At 41.9% G+C, this 26,383-nt stretch overlaps 1 protein-coding gene across 2 annotated transcripts in view; it reads left to right on the top strand.

Annotated features, from left to right (window-relative positions):
• LOC139415221 (disheveled-associated activator of morphogenesis 1-like) overlaps nt 1–26,383 on the top strand; it is a 121,464-nt gene that overhangs the window by 45,474 nt on the left and 49,607 nt on the right. For both annotated transcript variants that reach the window (XM_071163131.1, XM_071163132.1), the window contains exon 2: nt 13,142–13,439. In XM_071163131.1, the coding sequence (XP_071019232.1) occupies nt 13,251–13,439 (189 nt within the window). In that variant the 5' untranslated portion in view covers nt 13,142–13,250. The remainder of the gene's footprint in view (nt 1–13,141; nt 13,440–26,383) is intronic.

The following is a 26,383-nucleotide window of genomic DNA, read 5'->3' on the forward strand; positions in this document are numbered from 1 at the left end:
GATCCCACATTCATACAACCTGTTGGCCTACATCCCAAAAACATTCAAAAGCAATGGTGTTCATGCAACAGATCAGAACGTTTAGCTTAAAATGTTGACAAACTATTATTTCTTAATATTAATAAGCGCATCAATGTACACAAGGCAGTAGGTTACGTGCAAATGTTCCCGCAATTAGCAGGAAAACACCATTGTGAAAAGGGCACCACATATGCAAGCTGTTTCATGAGATGGAGATGAACATATCAATTAGAAATTTAGAAAGAGGGGAGATCTAAAAGTGCAACAACAGGCATGGTTTGCTAATATGACTAGGATTGTGTCTTTGCCTTCTGGACAATGAAAGAAAGTTGATTTGAAAACCAATAGAACATGAGAGAATTAGCTACAGGCTTCAATGGCATATGGACGTATTTGAAAAATAATTGCCTGCATGTTTGGTTGCCTGCATGCCTCACAATAAAGAAGTCAGGTTTCAAATTTTTTGAAAGTATGTTTTCAAAATGTATACTGCATCCAGCTCATTGCAAAGTGGTGTGACATGCTGAAGCCTGCTTTTGAATGGCGAATGGAAAGTGTGCTTCAATTACCATTAGAGAAATAAAAATGTGTAATCGTGGCCATAAACTGTTAAGATGTGATTGCATTTAAAATTGTTGCGCAATGATTGGGCTTATAAAAGCACATTTCACTCCATCAGCAACAAACAAGCTGTTTTGATGAGCTGAAGCAGCAGCTCTTACGCTTCATCGACTCATATTCCAATCAATGAATGGGCTAAAATGCATTTTCGCATTTGGCTGGCATCAATATTTTTATTTTTTATCGGCAAAAAGCCGGCTATTAACGGCTAATGGAAACACTGTCCCAGACACTTTTTGGGTGAGTTCACATGGTTTTGAGAAACTTACCCCAACCAGCGATAGACTTCCTCATGCTCATTCTGCATTGCCAGGACATGGATAAAAGCTCCAAAAACACCCAAATATGGCCTTTTAGAAAGGGCAACGCTCTTAGTATAGGCTAGTGATGCAGGTCTTTAGTTGTTGTGGACATGAAATTGTGTCATTTCGAACTGTATCCACAACGTTATGTCCTTGTGCTGGACTCAAGTGATACTTTTCTGTGTGCGCATGTGCTCACCAACGCTGTATTCACTAGCCAAGCCATTGATTTTTGTGTTCACCTTCAGATTGAATTTCAAGCAGAAGTGCATGTTGAGTGAGCCAAAGTCAACGTGATGTCATGACATGTCTTGTGGAAAGAGGCGCAAATGGGATGCCATTGAATCTCTCGATGCCCCATGAGGGATTCCAACCGTTATTGAAAATGCACTCTTACTTCCCCCTTTCCCGACGGTAGCCTAATCGTCAGACCTGACTGGATTAATGAATCAAAGATCAGTTACTGGTCCAGAGAAGGGATGAGAGGAGACTTGAGTTTTGAACATACTCTGATAGGGCTGTGCACTCATGATGGAATGGAAGGAACGGTTGGTTATAAGTGATATGGAGACAAAGTCCTCCTCTCCTTGTTTCTACCCATAAAGATTATCTGGCACAGTGTTTGAAGCTTGAGCATGCCAAGAGATAAAGCAGAACATCTCAAAGAAACTGGGCGAGGAAAGGGAGAGAGGAAGGGGATCGAGGGAGAGGGAAGAGGCAAGTGAGAGCGCGATGAAAGAGGAGAGCGAGAAGAGGGTTGGTTATGTGAGAGCGGGAGCCAGAAGGGAGGGAGGCCGCTGGAGTGAAGGTGCCAGCTCTCGTTTGATGTGTGCAGCACAGCAGGCCTCCTTTGTGGGGTTGCCTCCAGACTGCCAGCGATGATACACCTCTGTCCACATTCATCCATCACCTTCTTTAGTCAGGTACATGGTTTAGGAACGTGCCCACCACCCACGTTTAGGGCTCTTCTCTTCTGTTTTTTTTTTCTCTGCGAGACCTAATATAGGTGAAGGCTTCTTGGGGTTAATCTCGGATACAAGTACTGCATGTAATGTGCCCTTGTCTCAAGCTACAAAGATTTGATGCTACTCTACACAGGAACTCCGCACCAAGCCAGGAGTAGACTTGCCTATCAGAATAAGAATTAGAGTTTTTGGTTAGTTTGTGGAATTGTGTTTTTGTGTGCATGTATTGAAGAGAGCGATATTATTGCAAGTAATAATGTGGTCGAGAGTGTGGGAGAACTAGTAATATGAGGTGAGAGTAGCTGGTAGGTGTTGTTGTGTTGAAGTTGTGTTGAAGTTGTTCAGGGTCATTGAGCCCTCCAAAATATGAGTGGAATGTGATCCTGTCTTGACAAGCCAATGGGAGGAGGGGGGGGGGGACTTGACAGCTTCACATACAACCTTATAGAGGGGCAAGTTCAGGGGCCAGAGTCAGGTTAATGAAATGACTATAAACATGCAAACCCTTTGAGATTTACGGTGACATTACTGCTAATCTGGTGCACACACTCTCTCTCCCTCCCTCGTTTCACGCTCCCTTTATTACATTCCCCCACATTCTCCCACAATTTTTCACACTCTCCTGCTTTTGCACTCACACTCTTTAAAACTCACAAGGTCTCCCAGCTAGAGGTCCAAAAAAGCCAATGGAAAGCAGACCCCAGAAGACCCATGCCCATTTGGATGTAAGAGACTCGTTCAGATCTGAGAGTAGAACGAAATGGAGAAATAAACCCTTGACCTGGCGTAGCCAGTGCCATCAATGTCATGCCTTTTTAAATAGCAGGGGGGAAAAATAATTGTCGACATTCATAACAGTTATAGTCTATGACGATGTCGTCTATATCAGGGGTGTCTAATATTGATATTGAACCTACATTTATACAGTTTATTGACTGTGTCCAGCTTGCTAATAATCACTGGAATTAAACTAGACAGTCGGGAGAAAAGAAAATTCCAAAACGATGGATAGTTCTCTATGTTTTGCAAATTTGGATGGCGAGGAAATGTAACCAATTTTCGGTGTGGCCTTCCAGAACTGATTGATGAACGAATGCAGCCCCCTGGGGCAAAATGTAGTTTGACACCTCTGGTCTATATGAATGCAGCCTCCTGGGGCAAAATGTAGTTTGACACCCCTGGTCTATATGAATGCAGCCCCCTGGGGCAAAATGTAGTTTGACACCCCTGGTCTATATGAATGCAGCCCCCTGGGGCAAAATGTAGTTTGACACCCCTGGTCTATATGAATGCAGCTGCAACTGTATTGAAGCCATTGGACGCAGTTTATTATGGCGCAATACGCTTCATTAACGTGCAACAGGTTCAGTACACATCACTGCATTCTGTATCAGAAAGTAGGCTGGGCCTCTTTTGAAGTCTTGTACATAGATGCATTGCACTCTTTTTGTTAATATAGCCCTTTTGCACAAACCTCCATCGTACTTTACTTCATTGTTAACCTACAGATGTACAAACTACTAGACCTGGTCTCAGGGATGGCTCACTCTAGAGAGCTCTATTGAGTAAGGTAAATCTGCTTTCAGTTTCTTTGCACCCCATGTATGGAATGATTGACAGAGTTCCCTGCAACTTGATGTTATGGTGCCTCTGGGGCAGTTCAAATTGTTGATTTAAGAACCTCTTTGCTAAGGAATGTGATCGTTTTCCCTGTGGAAATAAAGTTTATAAAACTGGATGTGAAAAATAAACTAGTGATATTGGCCAAATGAGCCAGAGTTGCGTGTCCCTAAAGACTACCTATAACAAATTACAAAAAACCAATACCTTATGTTTCGATGTGTAGTATATTTAAAACTTTAGGCTATAGCCTATCGAACTCGCCCAGTCAAGTGAAAGGGTCGCACTCTGGAGCCCTGTCATCGTTGAGCTTGTCCTACTCAATTTATGTGTCTTAGTCTCCTCACACAGATTATTGTTTTGGCAGACTCAATAGTTCTGTGTTTTTTGTGTGATTGTCAGATGTGTTTCTGAACTGCTCAGTACCAATGAGGTGGTACCACAAAACCATTTCTCCAAACCACCCCTTTTGGTCAAACCACAATGTCATAAGTTCAGCCAAGAGGACCGGGAGTCCAAGACTCTGGAGCAAATATAGCTTCCACAGGGATGGAGATGGTAGAATGTCTAAATGCACCAAAGACTATACAAAGGGATAATAGGAATCATTTCCAGATGCTTTGCTCTGGCTTTAAGAGTCCAGTTTGCTCACATTTGGATTTGAGTCTGCTTCAAAAATGCACCTGTGCACTGCACTTGTACTCAACAATAAATTACAGTTTGTTGTTGCAGCGATCATTCAGGGCCACACTTTTTGCTGCTGGATTGAAGTGCTTGATCACGGAGGTCCAGCAGGGACTAGAGACAGCTGCTGACAGATCTCTCGCTTGTTCACCGCATGTTTTGGCCATGTTTTGATGCTGCTGTGCTGCGGGCAGGAAAGCATGGTGACCCTTGACTGCTTGCACAGTTCGGGTGGTGGCCAGAACAGATTTCTTTTCTCCCACTGGTATTGGGCAGTATCTGTATCAGGATGTTCCACACAACCCTGTTGGAGTATCGAGAGATGCACAGCTAGATCACAGCTGGTCGTTCTGTGGCGGACTGCCCCAAAAGGAGGGGTTGTGTTTGAACACTTGTCGACATTGGTGAACTTTGTCTTATCCTTCAGCAATATTTTAGCATCCCTCATTGCTTGAATGAGACCGATTTGCATTCACAATCACATGTACATAAGGAATGTTTTTTGTATTTTTGTTGTTGTTCGAATCTCTGCTAAGAATGTGTACAAAAATTCTGAGTGCTCTAATATGTGACATTATGCAAAGGTGCTTACTCTTTTCACTTAAAGATCACAGGATCACAGTGTCAAGTGTAGACAGGTCATGTCTACACTTGATACTTACATGTGACTTCAGCTATCAGAATGCAAAGATCACATTGAAAAGACAGGTGTAGACGCAAAAAAAGTTGCTTTCTGGTCTCGAGTTCAGATCTGGCTGACCACCTTGACCACTTCAGGAGGTCAGAGAGCGTCCTTTTTATCCACGCCAAACTTGTGGCAAAACCACTCCCACGAGAAACCTAGCAACATTCAAAGCCGTGCTGATTGGTCAGACTTTGGTTGTCCCCTGCGAGAAGTAAAGGTGCGCTAGAGACGGAAGACCGCTAGAGACGGAATCCCCAACAAAACATAGCATTTTCCCGAATTTGGATATGAAGTTGCATTAAACTATGTAGCTTTTTAGTGAGTGATTGCAGGCAGCCTGATCAAATGGATAGCAGTGGCATTGTTTTCGGGTGGTAAGTAAGCTGTGATTTATATCAAAGTGTTATCTCTATCTTACAACGCCGATTGGGATGAAGCTGTCTAGTAGTGTGCATCATCTAGCGTTAGCTTAGTGTGGTTATCTAAGTGTTTACGAAAGGACTATTGAGATACTTAGCTACATGACATTTGCTAGATGACAACTAAAAGAGATGCTGCATAGCTAGCTTCATTGATTCACTATTAATGACAATCATGTAATGTTAGCTATCTACACTATGTACACTATGCCTTGAATCTATGCTATCGTGCCCAGAAACCTGCTCCTTTTACTCTCTGTTCTGAACGTCCTAGACGGCCAGTTCGTATAGCATTTAGCCGTACCCTTATCCTACTTCTCCTCTGTTCCTCTGGTGATGTAGAGGTTAATCCAGGCCCTGCAGTGCCTAGCTCCACTCCCCAGGTGCTCTCATTTGTTGACTTCTGTAACCGTAAAAGCCTTGGTTTCATGCATGTTAACATTAGAAACCTACTCCTTAAGTTTGTTTTACTCACTGCTTTAGCACACTCTGCCAACCCGGATGTCTTAGTCGTGTCTGAATCCCGGCTTAGGAAAACCACCAAAAACCTTGGAATCTCCATCGCTAACTATAACATTTTCCGCCAAGATAGAACTGCCAAAGGGGGCGTTGTTGCAATCTACTGCAAAGATAACCTGCAGAGTTCTGTATTACTATCCAAGTCTGTACCCAAACAATTTGAGCTTCTACTTCTAAAAATTCAACTTTCTCTCACTGTTGCCGCTTGCTATAGACCTCTCTCTGTCCCCAGCTGTGCCCTCGATACCATATGTGAATTGATTGCCCCCCATTTATCATCTGAGCTCGTGCTACTAGGTAACATAAACTGGGACATGTTTAACACCCCGGCCATCCTACAATCCAAGCTTGATACCCTCAATCTCACACAAATTATCAATGAACCTACCAGGTACAACTCCAAATCCGTAAACACGGGCACCCTCATAGATGTCATCCTAACTAACTCACCCTCAATCAAGATCTCAGCGATCACTGCTTCATTGCCTGCATCCGTATTGGGTCTCCGACCAAACGACCACCCCTCATCACTGTAAAACGCTCCCTAAAACACTTCTGCGAGCAGGCCTTTCTAATTGACCTGGCCGGGGTATCCTGGAATGACATTGACCTCATCCCGTCAGTAGATGATGCCTGGCTATTCTTTAAAAGTGCCTTCTTCACCATCTTAAATAAGCATGCCCCGTTCAAAAAATGTAGAACTAGGAATAGATATAGTTATTGGTTCACTCCAGACCTGTTGGCCCTTGACCAGCACAAAAACATCCTGTGGGGTTCTGCATTAGCATCGAATAGCCCCCATGATATGCAACTTTTCAGGGAAGTTAGGAACAAATATACACAGGCAGTTAGGAAAGCTAAGGCTAGCTTTTTCTAACAGAAATTTGCATCCTGTAGTACTAACTCAAAAAAGTTCGGAGACACTGTAATGTCCATGGAGAATAAGAGCACCTCCTCCCAGCTGCCCACTGCTCTGAGGCTAGGAAACACTGTCACCACGATAAATCCACTATAATTGAGAATTTCAATAAGCATTTCTCTACGGCTGGCCATGCTTTCCACCTGGCTATCCCTACTGCCCGGCACCCTCCACAGCAACCCGCCAAAGCCCCCACCATTTCTCCTTTACCCAAATCCAGATAGCTGATGTTCTGAAAGAGCTGCAAAATCTGGACCCCTACAAATCAGCCAGGCTAGACAATCTGGACCCTCTCTTTTTAAAATTAAAATTATTATTAATTATTGTTGCAACCCCTATTACTAGCCTGTTCAACCTCTCTTTTGTATCGTCTGAGATTCCCAAAGATTGGAAAGCTGCCACTGTCATTCCCCTCTTCAAAGGGGGTGACACTCTAGACCCAAAACTGCTACAGACCTATATCTATCCTACCCTGTCTTTCTAAGGTCTTCGAAAGCCAAGTTAACAAACAGATTACCGACCATTTCGAATCCCACTGTACCTTCTCCGCAATGCAATCTGGTTTCAGAGCTGGTCATGGGTGCACCTCAGCCACGCTCAAGGTCCTAAAAGACATCATAACCGCCATCGATAAGAGACATTACTGTGGTTTACCAACTACTTCGCAGACAGAGTTCAGTGTGTCAAATCGGAGGGCCTGTTGTCCGGACCTCTGGCAGTCTCTATGGGGGTGCCACAGGGTTCAATTCTCAGGCCGACTCTCTTCTCTGTATACATCAATGATGTTGCTCTTGCTGCTGGTGATTCTCTGGTACACCTCTACGCAGATGACACCATTCTATATACTTCTGGCCCCTCTTTGGACACTGTGTTAACTAACCTCCAGACAAGCTTCAATGCCACACAACTCTCCTTCCGTGGCCTCCAACTGCTCTTAAACGCAAGTAAAACTAAATGCATGCTATTCAACCGATCACTGCCTGCACCTGCTCGCCCGTCCAGCATCACTACTCTGGACGGCTCTGAATTAGAATACGTGGACAACTACAAATACCTAGGTGTCTGGTTAGACATTGTAAACTCTCCTTCCAGACTCACATTAAGCATCTCCAATCCAAAATTAATTATAGAATTGGCTTCCTACATCGCAACAAACATCCTTCACTCATGCTGCCAAACATACCCTCGTAAATCTGACCATCCTACCGATCCTCGACTTCGGTGATGTCATCTATAAAATAGCCTCCAACACTCTACTCAACAAACTGGATGCAGTCTATCACAGTGCCATCCGTTTTGTCACCAAAGCCTCATACACTACCCACCATTGCAAAGCCCTCGCTTCATACTCGTTGCCAAACCCACTGGCTACAGGTTATCTACAAGTCTCTGCTAGGTAAAGCCCCGCCTTATCTCTGCTCACTGGTCACCATAGCGGCACCCACTCGTAGCATGCGCTCCAGCAGGTATATCTCACTGGTCATCCCCAAAGCCAATTCCTCCTTTGGTCGTCTTTCCTTCCAGTTCTCTGCTGCCAATGACTGAACAAACTGCAAAAATCTCTGAAGCTGGAGACTCATATCTCCCTCACTAGCTTTAAGCACCAGCTGTCATAGCAGCTCATAGATCACTGCACCTGTACATAGCCCATCTGTAAACAGCCCATCTATCTACCTACCTCATCCCCATACAGTATTTATTTATTTATCTTGCTCCTTTGCACCCCAGTATCTCTACTTGTACATTCATCTTCTGCACATCTACCATTCCAGTGTTTAATTGCTATATTGTAATTACTTTGCCACTATGGCCTATTTATTGCCTTAACTCCCTTATCTTACCACATTTGCACTCACTGTATATAGACTTTTTTGTTTTCTTTTGTTCTACTGTATTATTGACTATGTTTTGTTTATTCCATGTGTAACTCTGTGTTGTTGTATGTGTCGAATTGCTATGCTTTATCTTGGCCAGGTCGCAGTTGCAAATGAGAACTTGTTCTCAACTAGCCTACCTGGTTAAATAAAGGTAAAGTAAAGTAAAGTAAAGTAAATAAAATAAAAAAATACAGAGTCAGTTGTTGCTTGCCTTTTGTTTAGATCATTTCAAACGAGGCCGCGAAACTGTGCATCTCCCTTGGTTTGTGGCATGGCAGGCACGAGCAAACTCCGATTCCCTGTTCACAGGGATTCCCTCTAGCGTTCTTCTTCTCTCACACTCATTTACTTTGTCACAGGGAACCTCCGAACTCTGTTACTCGTGGGCGTGGCTTTACACCAAATTTGGCGTGGAAGAAAAAGGCGCGATCAGGGATGCATTGTGTGCTGATTTCTTCTCCGTCTGGATGCAATTTGGCTACCAAAAGCGCATACAGTGGGTGACGTCATCAGCGCTCCTCCCACAAGTTTCCAGAAATGTGTGTTTTGGGACCGAGGCACCGTTTCATTATAATGTTGGAAGAAATAAATGTGATTAATGTGTTTGCTGGCCTCATAAATGCTAGCCAGCTAGCTAATATTTAGAAAAAAAATGGTTTTGTTTGGCCAAAGTTATGCTAACTTCTTTGCAATCCCTTTAGCGTTGCTTGCTAGCTAGTTAGCTACAGTAGTTAGCTACTGCCATCAGTTGTTGTGTTATCATATTTTGCCTATTCCACCGTTTTGTAGAATGCATACTGGCATTTGAATATAGCACAGGTAAAGGGAATCCGGACACAATGGACACATATTTAAGTGTAGATGCATGACGCGTTCGGGATTCCATGATCAGAACTCTGTGATCAGAATATTAAAGCTGCATGAACTGTGAAGTCTAGACACGGCCTGAGCGCAGTCTGACAGTTTTTTAAAGAAGAGGCAGCTGGGAATTTCTCTCCGGCGTCAGATTAGCTGAGATTTGAGGTTCAGCTGTGCCACTGTGGTGTGGCCAGAAGTCTGTCAAGCATCTTTGCCAGGACAGCCCTGGCCACCTCGGAGGAAATGTGGGCGATTCCCTCTGAGACCCTACATTTACTCTATTGTGTATAACTTTACCACTCAGGACTCCACCTTCTACAACTTGAAATGTTTTCCTTGCCCCATGCTTTGTCCTGGCAAACTCATTATCTTGGCTACACTGACACATTCACCGAGGTGAGGTGAAACCCTACCGTGTTTTTCCAACAATTGTCCGCAGCCCTCGGGCTAAGCAGCTGGGCTGAGGTACCATACCGCCGCCCTCACCTCTGTCATTATATACCCTCACTCTGCACAGGTGTGCACTCCCTGCTTCTGCTTGGGTAATGCTACACTTGTGGATCACCCTGCTGTGTTACACCACTTGAACTTTCTGGCTGACTGGATGAACTGTGGGGTGGTGTGATCCTTTAATTGTTAATGGCAAATCTCATCTGTGCGTGTACAGGAAAATGTATCTGAAATATAGGCTCAACCCAACCCAGTAAAGCTACACAGGGTGCATGTCCCCACAGAGCAACGCTTGAAATGCTCACATTTTTGTGAAAATGTGAAAACAGACGTTCGTACAGGGCTATGTCAGGCATGGCTTGAGCCCATATAGCCAGGTGTTGTTTACCCAGCATCTTTTGCTGGCATAAGACTGCGTCTCTGAAATGTGCACATTTCAGCAGCTCTGAGTGAGGCGGTGACCTCTGCCCCATGTCTTGGCCCGCCCTGTGATAAAATCTCTGATCCTAAACTGGTGTATGGCAAGAGACAGTAGCACAGTGGTAGTGAAACTTGTTACAAGCTCAAAGGGCTATCATAGATTGTAGCTGAGACAGCTGACCCGTATCGCTTTCTGGGGGACTTCGGGAGGCATACTATGGAAGTATAAAGAAAATGATATTTTTTGCCTATATTGGCGATTCCAGCGTTATGGATGTGACATTTGCATGCAAAATCACACATTGAATTTCTCACATATTGGACTAACAAAACATAAATTAAAATGTTGACGTATGTGTCTGTAGTACCCCTTGGGTTGAGTGTATACCCCAAAAAACTGGCTCCTAAATATAAGCATGTTGGATAAAAAAAAAGAAGCTTTATGGGAGACTTAACTTATTAGCAAACTCTTGAGTTTGTAAGTCTTAGGTTAAAACATTCATAGCCATTTTGAAGGAAAAGATTGTCATATCCATTATTACTTTATTACGATCGTTATGGATGTTACGCTATTTGTTATGGATGTGACAGTCTGAAATAAAATAAAACAAAATCGATTAGTTGTCATCTGGAATGTTTTAAAAATGTCAGCAGAAGGCTGAGTACTTTAGGGTAACATTATTACAGGTAGCCAGAATAGTATACTACATAGCATAAGGCCAGGAAGGCAACGTACCCTAATGGATGAAAACATATTTTATCTTCACATGCATCGAAATTGACCTTGGACAGTGGAATGTAGACATTTTAGATTAAAAAAAAAATGTATTATGCCTTTTCTGAAATATTCCAATAAAACATGCAAATGAGGCAATATACTGTACAAATGCTTACACAGCCAATACACTTTTAGGGTCAATGGATGAAGTCAGCATATTTTGGGTGTGTTTAATTTAGAATAACACAATCAAGGAATATTCACAGATTGTGGATAAACACCTTTCTATCAAAAAATCTATCACTAAGTTACTGCCATGTGTGAGAAATGCATTTAGTCATATACTGTGTTCTCTAAGAAAATCTTACCCAGAACACAGACTTTTAATGATATCAACAATTTGCTTCTTTGAAAGTCTGAAGAGTATTTCTCAGAAGCACACAGTGTGTGGTGCATGCACATGCATCTGAAGCCAAGAATACGATGCATTCGTATCCATCTAATCCACAACCGTTATGGATGTGACTATATCATAATGCTGAAAAAGGATACCGACAATGAAAAGATGCCAATTATAAACCATATGAAATATTGATGGAAGTTGGCTTTACAGAGTAAGTTTCAAGATGATCTGATGAAATGATTATGTTTTACAAAAACTTTTCATTTTCCTAAAAGACTGTAGAACTCTCCAATAAAACTCAGGACAGTTCAATGTAGTATTATGATGTCAACTTCATAACAAACACTGGGGGGAAAAAACAGTGGGGAAAAAAATTAAAAATAAATAGAAGCTCTGTGAGTCCTTTCCAAAAGCCATGAAATATGATTGACTGAAAAGCCTTATTTGAGACTTGGCATCCTACTCCGTAATGACCAAAATTCATCAAATAAATGTCTTACTAAAACTGGTGGACTAAAGCATACACTCAAACAAATAATTACGAATGTGGTGTCATTTGGAAATGAACAACTATTTTTGCATTCTCAAGTTGACTTTCCCACAGAATTGACCATATGCAATTTTATATTTCTTACACAACATTGTCTCTTTGTTTTTTTCCCCCCATAAAAATGACTAATAGACATATATTACGTGCATGATATTACCATATCTCTAGAATTTTCATTAGCATTGAACAGCTGTTGTGGTTTGATTAAGTTATATAGCACCTGTGCTCAGAAGGCCTGAGGTTGAAATGCATTTATGAACCATATGTCTGTGGTGTTTCTCATGCTCTTCACTGACTGTTTTAGACCTCTACACATGCATAGCAAGGTAACATGTTAACAGATGCAACTTCTAGACTGCACTGACCACTGTGATTATTATTATTATTTGACCCTGCTGGTCATCTGTGAACGTTTGAACATCTTGGCCATGTACTGTTACAATCTCCACCCGGCACAGCCAGAAGAGGACTGGCTAACCCTCAGAGCCTGGTTCCTCTCTAGGTTTCTTCCTAGGTTCCTGCCTTTCTAGGGAGTTTTTGCCTAGCCACCGTGCTTCTACACCTGCATTGCTTGCTGTTTGTTTGGGGTTTTAGGTTGGGTTTCTGTACAGCACTGTGTGACATCAGTTGATGTAAGAAGGGCTTTATAAATAGATTTGATTTAAATTTGATTGATCACAATCATTACGTCCTGGAAGGAAAGCTGTTGCTCCCGAGGGAGAGGGTCTAGATTTCAACTACCATCTGCTTTTTACCCTGTGTTGTAAATCAATACAAGTGGCTGTGCGTTTACAACCAGTGAAATGCGATAGTGTGCCACCTCTTAACAGACACCTCTTTAAATATTAGCTTTTTAAGTGTGAGGTTTCTATCAAGCCAATGAAAGCCTTTTTAATTATGGCAATTTTTCTGTGATTTGGCTCAGAAAATCTCTGGCCCTTGCTAACTAGGAGCTTTTTCCTTAACAGGAAAAAATTATTTGGCCTAGAGCAGGAAAAAACCCTAGCCCTACTTATAATCAATGCATGCTGTGTAAGCCAGGGATGTTGTATTGTTTAGATATTGTGTTGTTTAACCGACCCCATCTTCTCCATTTTTGTACCGTCACAGGGCTCTCTAAAGGAGTTGAAACACTGAGGTAGCGGAGGCAGGTGTTGCAGAAAGAGCCTCACCCCCTTCTCCCCCCAAACCTGAACCCTCTGCCGCAGCAGCGGTAGCCATGGCACCCCGGAAGCGTGGTGGTGGCGGTGGCGCCGGAATCTCCTTCATCTTCTGCTGCTTCCAGAGTGGCAGCGACCACCCAGAGATCACCTACCAGCTACGCGAGGACTTCGCCCTGCAGACCATGGAGCCTTCACTGCCCATGCCAGGCTATGATGAGCTGGACGGCATGTTCTCCGAGTTGGTGGTACGTAGCGACCGGAGTTTCCTTTTTGGTATTATTGTCAGGATTGTCATGATTTATCTTCTGAACATGGGCCACAGTTGAAAATGAGCTATGTTGCTAGCTTGGGTTTAATACTCCGGGTCGCTATTCACAATTTCCCCACTGGGGGGAAACACGGGGGAGTTCTCATAAACCACAAGCAAAGAAAAGCCTACATTTACATGTTGCTTATGAGTGCGTTTCACACTACTTTTGGATTATAATTGGATTGTAAAGGTTTCAATATCCTGCTTAATATAATGTTTTTGTAATCGTCGCCAATCAACTGCATTAAACTTGAATCACTTCAACTACAACCAGTAAAATGCTCTTTGGCTAGATCACAACAAAATATAATCTTAGCGACTGTTCAAGCAATAACCAAAACATTGTAACCATATGGGAACCCCCAAAATTGTTTTGTTTAGAAGTAATAGCCTAGATTTACGTAGTTATGTTGAATGGGCAAAGATGGCCAATGGCAGTTAACTTCCCCCAAGGTGGGTGTGGTTTAGGAGACTACTTCTTCATGATGTGAATAGCGATTCGGAGCTTAGCCTACTTTCGTTGTGCAATCATTTTCCTCTCGTCTCAGTTTAGCTGCCTTTTCTCATCCTTTCAGTCTGTTCTAACTTCTTTAATCTGCCATCCACTGCCTATGTGGTCCTCTGACATGGTTGCCACACTTATGCAGGCCGCCACCAGATCGTTTTGCACATCAATAGACCCCTATTGAGAGGCCCTGTGTCTCGGCCTCCTCCTTCTGCTAATTGCTTGTTTTTGTCTGGCCTGCCCTCCCTCTCTCCAGCCTGGATTGAATAAGTGGAGTGTGACGACAAAGGGGGCTTCCAGTCGCTATGTTTTCACTGAGGAGATAGACACAAGCCATCCACTTGCTCGATAAACCCTAATTTGTCTGGGTCGGAGGTAATTTAGTGAAAAAGCTTTAAAAGATCAGGGCTGGCAGGGAGATTGGCGGCCACCTATAAAATACCATTACCTTATTTAACAGATTTATATTCTGCTCAACTGTAGACATGAAGGGGATTGTTTGCTCTTGTATAAAGAGGGCAACCAAGTTGGTTGTCCCTGTAGTCTTGAATATCTTCTATCTCGGGTGTCCTTTCCCTTGTGACCAGTGACAAGCTCGTGACCACTACCCTGGCATTGGTCATGGGGCTAGAAGGTATGAAGGAAACTGTTTGAGACTATTCCAGCAGCATTTAGTCTCCCGTCTCGGGATCAGCCAGGCCCAATCCTGCTTAGCTTTAGAGGCTAGGGTGGTATTTACATGGTTTAGTATGTCGACTCTAAATAAAACGAATGATGATTGTCCCCTTCATAAAATCTAATTATAGTATTAATGTATAACAATGCAGCCGTCATTATCCTTGTAGAACCTGAATTGATTCCTTGAGTCAAATAGATAGATTGTAGATGGTGAGGCACTCTATTCTCTTGTCATAATTTAATTCAGTCTGCATGCCACGGCCACAGTAACAATTCTGTCCTTTGTCATTTGGGTTGTTCCACGAAGAGTCTCTTGAGTAGTGTAACTTAGAATAAAAAAAATATATAATCTTATAATCTTATTTTAACATTCTGTCATAAAGAGCACATCAATTTAATAAAAAAAACATGTTTTCCCATTTCAAGAGAATAAATAAAAATGACTGTAGTCAAATCAAATCAAATTTTATTTGTCACATACACATGGTTAGCAGATGTTAATGCGAGTGTAGCAAAATGCTTTTGGGTGTAGCGAAATTAAATGCTTGTAGTAAGTGCCAAATTAAGTAACAGGTTTGACCGTAATAGTGACAGGAGGAATGGAAGCTTGTTGTGTGCAACAGGGAGAGGCAATTAAATGCAATTCTTAACAAAACATTTTTTTTTTAAACATTTCTTTCCATGGGTAACAGGGTTGACTTGTTAAGCCCAACCCGCTCAGTTTTCCACCACAAAACACCAGAAAATGGCCAAAAAGAATAGAACCATCTCACCTGCTTTTATACTGATTTAACTATTTAAATGTTTGTTTCTTTAAAAAATATATATTTAAAGAGGAATAGTTTCACCATAAAAAAACGAGAGTTCAGTTCATGTAACACGGTTGACGTTAAAATGAGGGACAGTTTTTTTACTTTTATTTATTTTTTATTTATGAATCACTAATCACATGAAATGAATAACCTCCAGAAATGACTTTGTTAAAGCAACAATATTACTAGTGCTTTACAATGATGGTGAAAACTTGGAGGTTAGAGGAGGTTAGGGGTTAAGTAGGTCAACAAGCCCGTTTAGAAATGTTGTACGTGGTCTATCTTAAAGGGCTTTTAAAATTCAATATTTGTGCACTACTTTCTACTTAAAATATCAAAGCGATGCAAAAGGCCTCATTTCGCAGAATGACCCGCTTGAGTCGCTAAGTTGAACCACAGGGCATATGAATTGAGTAGCCATCGGCCTTATAACTAGCGTAGAGCCTGTGCTAATATGGTTGGGAAAACTCAAATGAACATGTATTTTACTGCACTTTTACTGCGTCTTTTTAATATTTTGTGACGGTAGGCGGATGCTGAATAAATGCGGGGATTCTCCCAGAGGCTAAAGTGTTCCTTGGTGGAGGCTCTGAGACGCTTTTCTGAATGACAGGTCTGGCGACTTCACTGAGCAGCTCACAGAGCATGGAGACATTGCCAGTCCCATTTTAGATTGGGTCAGAACATCTTTAGACCTCAAATGGCAAGCTGCGTGCTGTTGTCTCTAGCCACGAATGTCGCATGGACGCATCTTGTAATGTATCGTTGTAATCTGTATATTCTTTTACAATGTCCAAAATGTTGCATCCCATGCTATTGCTACCTTAAGTGTCATCCTGTGTATTGGTGCGCGCAACAGGTGCTGTTTTGTGGAGAGAAAATACATTTAACATAGTAGTACTGATCATTAGGCTTTGCCTTTATAGACCCAAATAGACTCTTCCCCTGGAATGAAAGAGAGTAACCTAATTGTACTTCTGAAATACAGCTTTACCTCAAAAGGAATACCATATTAGGGAAATACTGGAAGATCCATAAACTGTATGCTTAATGTTAAACTCAGATTAATTTGGGATTTAAAAGGCCAACCAACTAGAGCCGTGTCTTTTCTTGGTCTTATAAATGGAATCAAACAAACGGTCATATTAAAATATATTTAGACCTTGATTCAAGGAAACCTACCTCAGCAATGTTTATGCAGTTCCTTTGTTTATGCAACGAGCTACTGCCAGGCAGCAAAATCTTATTCTGAAACTGGAAGCATCGTACGAAGAGCCTTCTTTGTCCATACTCAAAACAAAACCACACAGATTTTATTTGACTACAGGAGAAATGGGTTTGTTTATATGCTACCACAGAATTCAAAACGCATCCGGACAGAATTCAATTGGACATGTAGCAATGCACAGACATAAGCAGTGACATAAGTAAAAGTGTGAGTCTTTGTTGCTATATTTTTCTTCAAATATCTATTGCTGTACGTCTAGGAGTGAAATTGATCATTTTTCAGGCATTGTTTTTGGCTTGTCTGTATCTTGTTATCTCTAGCACTATATGGTAGTTGATTCAGAACAGTCCCCTTCCTGATGGCCCTAGGAGGATAGGCTACTGGAGCTAGGTAGGAGAGGCCTATCTGGTGAGGTCATCTAAAGAGGCCTTCAGCCCCACACTACTCATCAACTTGTAGCTTGGCTATTCCCTGCCTTATGACAGTTAACTTAAGCTCTATTGGCTCTGGTTTCCCTCAACATGCTATCTTTCATAGCATTTGTTTATACACAACATGGGAACTCTCTGGCCCTGTACACATAGTCTGCATAAAGCCCACTAAGGCCATTGCCAGACATCTGTCATGGCAGGCACCTTTTGAATGTCCCCCCCCCCCCCCCCCCCCCCCTCCCCCAGCAGTATTCCCAAGGAAGTAAACCCTAGAATTTCTCCCTACGATAATAAATAAGATGTTTAATGACCATGACACATCGCAATGAAGATCAGATGACTCTGATGAATGTGTTGTGTTGCTAGTGTTAACACACCTAAACTATAGATCTTATAGATCTTAATATGTAAGGCTATAATCCTCTATCATTTTAATCTTATCAATGGATTTGTTTGAAATTAAATGCAATTTAATGCTTTCCTTATTACTGTGGTAAGGACATTTGTGCCTGTCGTAAGTCATCATAAGTCTAAGTGTAGAAGCAAATCCTTGTCCAGGGTTAGCGACTATTATACAATATGACAATATATATGAGGCTCAGCGGACCAAGTCCTGTCTTTGATCAGCTGCATGTTGACGGGAGTGCTGTCAGGTGAGCTTGAAATAGAGGTTGGTTAATGGAGCCTTGGGTTCCTGTCTGACATTTTCGTTTTTGTTTACACAGCTAAAGCTCTGAAATGGAGATGGCCTTTGGGAAGCATTACACTAGCTTGTTATCGTTATGCTAGTACTTCAGATGAACCGGCCTGGCTGGTCGGCTTTGCATATGAATGTCATGCAAAGCCGACCAGAGCCGAAAATGACATACTTCTAGTTTAAAACAAGTATAACCTGTTACTGTGACTGCCTCCACAGTGTAACACAGACAAATAATACTAAATTTGTAATGTAATCGTCCTACATTTTAGAATGCAAACACTGTTTTAAGCATTGCACAACTATTTGCAATGCATTGGCCACCTCCTAACAAGAAATAGATGTCCCACCTCCAACAGCTGAAGTCAGAAGTTTACATACACTTAGGTTGGAGTCATTAAAACTTGTTTTTCAACCACTCCACACATTTCTTGTTAACAAAATATAGTTTTGGCAAGTTGGTTAGGACATCTACTTTGTGCATGACACAAGTAATTTTTCCAACAATTGTTTACAGACAGATTATTTCACTTATAATTCACTGTATCACAATTCCAGTGGATCAGAAGTTTACTTACACTAAGCTGATTGTGCCTTTAAACAGCTTGGGAAATTCCAGAAAATGATGTCATGGCTTTAGAAGCTTCTGATAAGCTAATTGACATCATTTGGGTCAATTGGAGGTGTATCTGTGGATGTATTTCAAGGCCTACCTTCAAACGCAGGGTCTCTTTGCTTGACATCATGGGAAAATCTAAAGAAATCAGCCAAGACCTCAGAATTTTTTTTTTTAACCTAAACTGGTTCATCCTTGGGAGGAATTTCCAAACGGCTGAAGGGACCACGTTCATCTGTACAAACAATAATGCGCAAGTATAAACACCATGGGACCACGCAGCCGTCATACCGCTCAGGAAGGAGACGCGTTCTGTCTCCTGAAGATTAATGTACTTTGGTGCGAAAAGTGCAAATCAATCCCAGAACAACAGCAAAGGACCTTGTGAAGATACTGGAGGAAACAGGTACAAAATTATCTATATCCACAGTAAAACAAGTCCTATATCGACATAACCTGAAAAGCCACTCAGCAAGGAAGCAGCCACTGCTACAAACCCGCCATATAAAAGCCAGACTATGGTTTGCAACTTCACATGGGGACAAAAATCTTACTTTTTGGAGAAATGTCCTCTGGTCCGATGAAACAAAAATAGAACTTTGGCCGTAAGGACCATCGTTATGTTTGGAGGAAAAAGGAGGAGGCTTGCAAGCCGAAGAACACCATCCCAACTGTGAAGCCAGAGGTGGCAGCATCATGTTGTGGGGGTGCTTTGCTGCAGGAGGGACTGGTGCACTTCACAAAATAGATGGTATCATGAAGGAGGAAATGTATGTGGATATATTGAAGCAACATTTCAAGACATCAGTCACTCAAGTTAAAACTTGGTCGCAAATGGGTCTTCCAAATGAACAATGACCACAAGCATACTTCCAAAGTTGTGGTAAAATGGCTTAAGGACAACAAAGTCAAGGTACTGGAGTGGCCATCACAAAGCCCTGACCTCAATCCTATGGAAAATGTGTGGGCAGAACTGAAAAAGCATGTGCGAGCAAGGAGGCCTACAAACCTGACTCAGTTACACCAGCTCTGTCAGGAGGAATGGGCCAAAATTCACCCAACTTATTGTGGGAAGCTTGTGGAAGGCTACCCGAAATGTTTGACGCAAGGTAAACAATTTAAAGGCAGTGCTACCAAATACTAATTGAGTGTATGTAAACTTCTGACCCACTGGGAATGTGATGAAAGAAATACAAGCTGAAATCAATAATTCTCTCTACTGTTATTCTGACATCTGACATTCTTAAAATAAAGTGGTGATCCTAAATGACCTAAGACAGGGAATTTTTACTAAGATTAAATGTCAGGAATTGTGAAAAAGTAAGTTTAAATGTTTTTGTCTAAGGTGTATGTAAACCTCCGACTTCAACTGTATATGCAACGTTCACTGAAATGCTGCTAACAGTAACACGATTCTGCGCACAACAAACTGAGCATTAATTTGAAACTATCAATGAACATTGATTCTCTCATTTTAATAGGGTCTGCTCTGTTCTACATTTTGGGAGTTGAGACAAAAAAGGTATATTTTTTTAAAGGTTAATTTCTCATCTATTACAGTAAAATGTCTCTAAGCGTTTCTGTTGGACCAAACCTCGTGTAAATAGCGAGTTTAAACTTCTTCCTCTCTGACAACAAGCAGTTATCTTTCATCATTGTTGTTGTTGTGAGTGACAGGGGGAGGGGCTTGGTGTCTGTGTGTGAGTGGGAAGGTGCACATAAAAATAAAATAAACATATTGATTCTTGCGATACAGGCATTTGGAACATCGCACTGAAACATACATTGGATTGAATTCTATATATCGCCCAGCCATACATAACATGACGCTATTAATCTTGCACCCAAAACATCTGGCTTGCGTCTGATTTGGCTTGCTTATTACACAACAGCGCAGGTACTAATTTAACAATTCCACGGGTCCACCACTGCCCGTAGCTGAAAAATACTTCAGAGGAAGAGCTCCTCCACCCTGTAACCCTTCCCAGTGGCTCCCTGCCCAGATAGGAACCCTAGAACACATGTGAGACAGTGTTCAGTTCCAGAGAGAGCGTCTGTTTGCTGCAAATGTGGTTGCATGCAGAAATTATAGTTGAATAGTTGAGCTGACTCTCTCACACCCCACCACACCCCTCCGCCCCACGAAGACCATATGGGTACACATATTTTCTACACAGACTTGCATGCATGCTCTGACATAGTTAGTACTCACACACAGTGCATATAGATATATACACACACAGACACCATTGAATTAACATGAGATTTTAATAATTTAACAAACTCTGGCTAAGACTGACTTACAATAAGTATATCCTGGCTTTGTTGATCACTTTGTTCACTGTCAGAGGTAGGAAGTCTTTCTAGGTTAAAATACATTTAGAGAACAATGCATTCTCTAGTCTTATGGTTGTCGGTGTTGCTATCAGAGGTTTGTGGCAAAGATTTAGTTCTGCAGTACCTGATGAAAGACTCATTTTGATTCATACGATGCAGTAGGTTTTCTTTCAGGACAGTCATAACAATGTAGCTCACTGGCCTGTGATCATTTGCCTGCAAGTTCAATCTTGATTGTTGTTACTGAAAATCATGGTATTTTTCCTCACATGACCAGGACCCGTATCCACAAAACATCAAAGATGCTTGAAGATCTAGACAAACAGAAAGCCACAGGACTGGATAACGTCCCAGCTAGATTCCTGAGTGATGCTACTGATTGTATCGGACCTTATGTAACACACATCAACCTTTCCATTCAACATGAAAGGTATCACGGGTCGAAGAGTTCCTTTATTCAAGAAAGGAAGCAAAGTTGAACAAGGGAACTACAGACCAGTGTCAATCTTGGGTGTGTTGTCAAAGGTTTTAGAAAAATCACTCCATGAACAGATCATAAAGTACAATGATGACCATGACATTTTATATGACCTTCAGTCAGGTTTTTAGACAATCTTATTCTACCGATACCTGTTTACTATACTTGACAGAAAAGCATTTGATACTGTAAACCATGATATTTTGTTGTACAAACTGAAAGCAATTGATTTTTGCACTAACTCCTTATTATGGGTGAAGTTATACCTATCTGATAGGGTCCAAAGGGTGGATGTAGCCAGGACACTGTCTTATGCTAAAGAGAGAAACTATGGTGTCCTCCAGGGGAGCATTTTGGGGCCTTTGCTTTTTTTTTGCTCTTCATAAATGACATGGATTCTGCCTGTTCATGCCCTCTGTTCCTGTATGCAGATGATTCTGCCCTCTTGGTTTCACATAAGAATAAGGAGATCGTTGAAAACACCCTAAGCTGCGAAATGACTAAAGTCAGTAAGTGGTTATCCGACAACAAACTGTCTCTGCATTAAGGCAAGACGGAATGTATCATGTTTGGTTCCAAAAACAAAGTGAGAAACCTTTCCAACTTCTCAGGTGTAATGGTGTAGCGGTGATGGGGAAAATGCTCTGTTACATACTTGGGATGTGAACACATGACCGATGAACCCAGGGCTCTAAAGGTCATTGGGAATGTTTATTCCAGGACAAAGATCCCGGCAAGGGTAGCCAAGTTCGTGGATACAGAGACTATGAGAACCATGGCAACATCTCTGATACATTGCCACTATGACTATGCTTGTATCTCATGGTTCAGTGGCATAAAAAAAACTCTGAAGTACAAACTTCAAATGGCCCAAAACAAACTATTGACAATTATACTCAAGCTCAGCCCGAGGATGCACATTTGTCCTAATCATTGCAGGGAACTGAACTGGCTTCCAGTTGATCTCTGGGTGGTGCAGATCAAACTGTTGATGGTTGTTAAAGTTGTACATGACCTTTCCCCCAGTTATCTGTCTGGTTATTTTAATTTCATTAGAGACTCTCGTAGCCATCACACCAGTTGCCAATATCAGACTGCTGTGCTATTGGAGCATGGTAGGAAAAAGCTTTTTCCTTAACCCTGGTGCAGAGGAATGGAATGGTGTACCAAACCATATAAAATATATCCCTACGCTAGGGAGTTTTAAGAGAAACCTTAAGAAATGGTTTATGGGCAAAATGCTTTAAAACTGCACAGGCTTAAAACAAGTTTAATTGTTTTCCATGAACGTTACATGGTAATCTATGAATTCCTTTTACAGTTTCCTCTCTATTGATGAGATGTATTCATGTGGGCCATAATAGAAATAGGTTTTAAAACTTTTTTTGTGTCATACTCAATGATTTTAATGACATTGTATTGTATCCACATGCGTGGTTGTATTGTTTTGAAATGGTCAAATAAATCAAATAAAAACATTTCAGAAAAGGTTCAAACCTGTTTTAACACTAAAATAACTAATAGCTTTCACCTTGCGGGTTCTGGGTCCTTCATGACCATGGTTCTAATCCTATGAAGGTGCCCATCCCTTCGGCGACCGATTGGTGGTTGTTTAGCCCCGGGGAGGGCTGGCTCTCGGGTCCAGTCCCCAGCTTGGTTCATCTTGCGTCTCCATGGTTCCCCTCTGTTGTCGAGCCAGTTTAATTTCTTCTGACCGATTGGCATTCGTTATCCACCTGGGAGGGCCCTATCGGCCGGCCTTAGGCCGGTGTTCAGATGGACGGTTCCTCCCACTATGTGGATTAGCTTCTATCGGGGGAGCCCCTTTCGGAGACGGTTTACCCCATTTCTTCGATACGCTCCAGCCGAGCCCCAACTCGGAGTAGGTTTTAGGATGATGTTAAGACAATGCCCAGACAAACTCTAAGTCACGAGTAAAATCAACTCATTAAAAGTTTCTCAGCTGGTAATCGTTGCAGTTTGAGGCAAAGGAAAGATTGTGTTGGCGCTCATTGACATTGTTGCAAGTTACGGGGAATAGCCAATTGCAATGAGGCATCTCTTCAGGCAACCACAGTGATTGTGACTGTACATCAAATGTTGCAATGGTAAAAGGATTTATATCATTTTCACCTGACAGTCACTTTGCCTACTATTAATTGTTGCCTATTATGTTGGCATGCATAACTTTTGAACCTTTTTTTGACCAATTCTGGTCAAGTCATTTGCCGATTTTCTAAAGTTGCATACAATGTTTGAAAGGTCTATAATTTACATTGATTTTAGTTCAAAGTTAACATACAGTGTCAAGAAAAAGTATGTGAACCCTTTGGAATTACCTGGATTTCTGCATAAATTAGTCATCAAATTTGATCTGATATTCATCTGTACATCAATAGACAGGCATAGTGTGCTTAAACTAATAACACACCAATTATTGTATTTTTCTACTCTATATTGAATACATCATTTAAACATTCACTGTGTAGGTTGGAAAAAGTATGTGAACCCCTAGGCTAATGACTTCTCCAAAAGCTAATTGGAGTCCGCTAACCTGGAGTTCAATCAATGAAACGAGATTGGAGATGTTGGTTAGAGCTGCCTTGCCCTATAAAAAAACACTCACAACAATTTGAGTTTGCCATTCACAAGAAGCGTTGCCTGATGTGAACCATGCCTCGAACAAAAGAGATCTCAGAAGACCTAAGAGACCTAAGAATTGTTGAATTGCATAAAGCTGGAAAGGGTTACAAAAGTATCTCCACGACCAGTCTACGATACGTAAAACACCAAACAAGAATGGTGTTCATGGGAGGGCACCACGGAAGAAGCCACTGCTGTCCAAAAAAAACATTGCTGCACCTCTGAAGTTTGCAAAAGTGCCCCTGGATGTTCCACAATATTCTGTGGACAGATGAAACTACAGTTGAGTTGTTTGGAAGGAAAACACAACAGTCTGTGTGGAGAAAAAGAGGCACAGCACACCAACATCAAAACCTCATCCCAACTGTAAAGTATGGTGGAGGGAGCATCGTGGTTTTGGGCTGCCTCGGGGCCTAGACAGCTTGCTCTCATCGACGGAAAAATGAATTTTCAAGTTTATCAAGACATTTTTCAGGAGAATGTTAGGCTATCTGTCCGCCAATTGAAGCTCAACAGAGGTTGGGTGATGCAACAGGACAACAACCCAAAACACAGAAGTAAACAACAGAATGGCTTCAACAGAAGAAAATACGCCTTCTGGACTGACCTCAACCCGATTTGAGATGCTGTGGCATGAATTTGAGAGTAGTTCACATCCCAAGAATATTGCTGAACTGAAGCAGTTTTGTAAAGAGGAATGGTCCAAAATTCCCCCTGACCGTTGTGCAGGTCTGATCCGCAACTACAGAAAACATTTGGTTGAGGTTATTGCTGCCAAAGGAGAGTCAACCAGTTATTAAATCCAAGGTTTCACATACTTTTCCCACCCTGCACCATGAATGTTTACACTGTGTTCAATAAAGACATGAATGTATAGTTGTTTGTGTGTTAATTTAAGCAGACTGTGTTTATCTATTGTTCTGACCTAGATGAAGATCAGATCAAATTTGATGACCAATTTATGCAGAAATCCAGGTATTTCCAAAGGGTTCACATGATTTTTCTTGCCACTGTAAGCCATAGATACACAATATATACAAAGTATGTGGACATCCCTTCAAATGAGTGGATGCAGCTGTTTCAGCCACACCCGTTGCTGCCAGGTGTATAAAATCGAGCATACAGCCATCCAATCTCCAGAGACAAACATTGCCAGTAGAAAGGCCAATACTGAAGTGCTCAGTGACTTTTAACGTGTCACTGTCATAGGATGCCACCTTTCCAACGTCAGTTTGTCATATTTCTGCCTATTAGTGCTTCCCCTGTCAACTGTAAGTGCTGTTATTCTGTTGTGGAAACGTCTATGAGCAACAACGGCTCAGCCGTGAAGTAGTAGGCCACAAAAGTTCACAGAATAGGACCACTGAGTACTGAAGTGCATAGCGCGTAAAAATCATCTGTCCACGGGATTAACACTCACTACCTAGTTCTAAACTGCCAATGAAAGCAACGTCAGCACAAGAACTGTTCGTAGGGAGCTTCACGAAATGGGTTTCCATGGCCAAGCAGCCGCACACCAGCCTAAGATTACCGTGCACAATGCCAAGCATTGGTTGGAATGGTGTAAAGCTTGCCGCCATTGGACTCAGTGGCAGTGGAAATGCGTTCTCTGGAGTGATGAATCACGCTTCACCATCTGGCAGTCCGATGAACAAACCTGTGTTTGGCGGATTCCAGGAGAACGCTACCTGCCCCAATACATAGTGCCAACTGTAAAGTTTGGTGGAGGATGAATAATGGTCTGGGGCTGTTTTTCATGGTTCGAGCTAGGCCAGCATATCAATGACATTCTAGACAATTCTGTGCTGTTTGGGGAATGCCGTATAGAAATGGTTTGTTGAGATCGGTGTGGAAGAACTTGACTGGCCTGCAAAGAGCCCTGACCTCAATCTCATCAAACACCTTTGGGATGAATTGGAACGCTGACTGCGTGCCAGGCCTAATTGCCCAACATCAGTGCCTGACCTCACTAATGCCCTTAAGGATGAATGGAATCAATTCCCCGCACCAATGTTCCAACATCTAGTGGAAAGCCTTTCCATAAGAGTGGAGGCTGTTATAGCAGCAAAGGGGGGACCAACTCCATATTAATGCCCATAACTTAGGAATGAGATGTACTTTTGGTAATGTAGTGTACCTTCAATTGCCCAACTTATCGGCATAACCAATTTGTACATATTTTTGAACAACGGCATGTCGTGCTCCAAATGGATAACTTGAAATAACATGGTCATTAAATAATCAAAAGAAAACGTGTTTATTTATTAGCCTAGTGGTTATAAGGATTTAGGCATATCATGTGAAATGGGCCTCGTGAAACCATCGTCAAAGCACGAGATACTGTTGCATGTAGGTTTAGATCATTTATCGATTGATCAAATTGAAATATCTAAACATTATTTTTACTACTCCAAAGCAATTGCATGTGGTGCAGGAACCACTGACTCGCTTTAA

This window comes from Oncorhynchus clarkii, chromosome 8, assembly GCF_045791955.1.
Source record: "Oncorhynchus clarkii lewisi isolate Uvic-CL-2024 chromosome 8, UVic_Ocla_1.0, whole genome shotgun sequence".
NCBI classification, from domain to species: domain Eukaryota; kingdom Metazoa; phylum Chordata; class Actinopteri; order Salmoniformes; family Salmonidae; genus Oncorhynchus; species Oncorhynchus clarkii.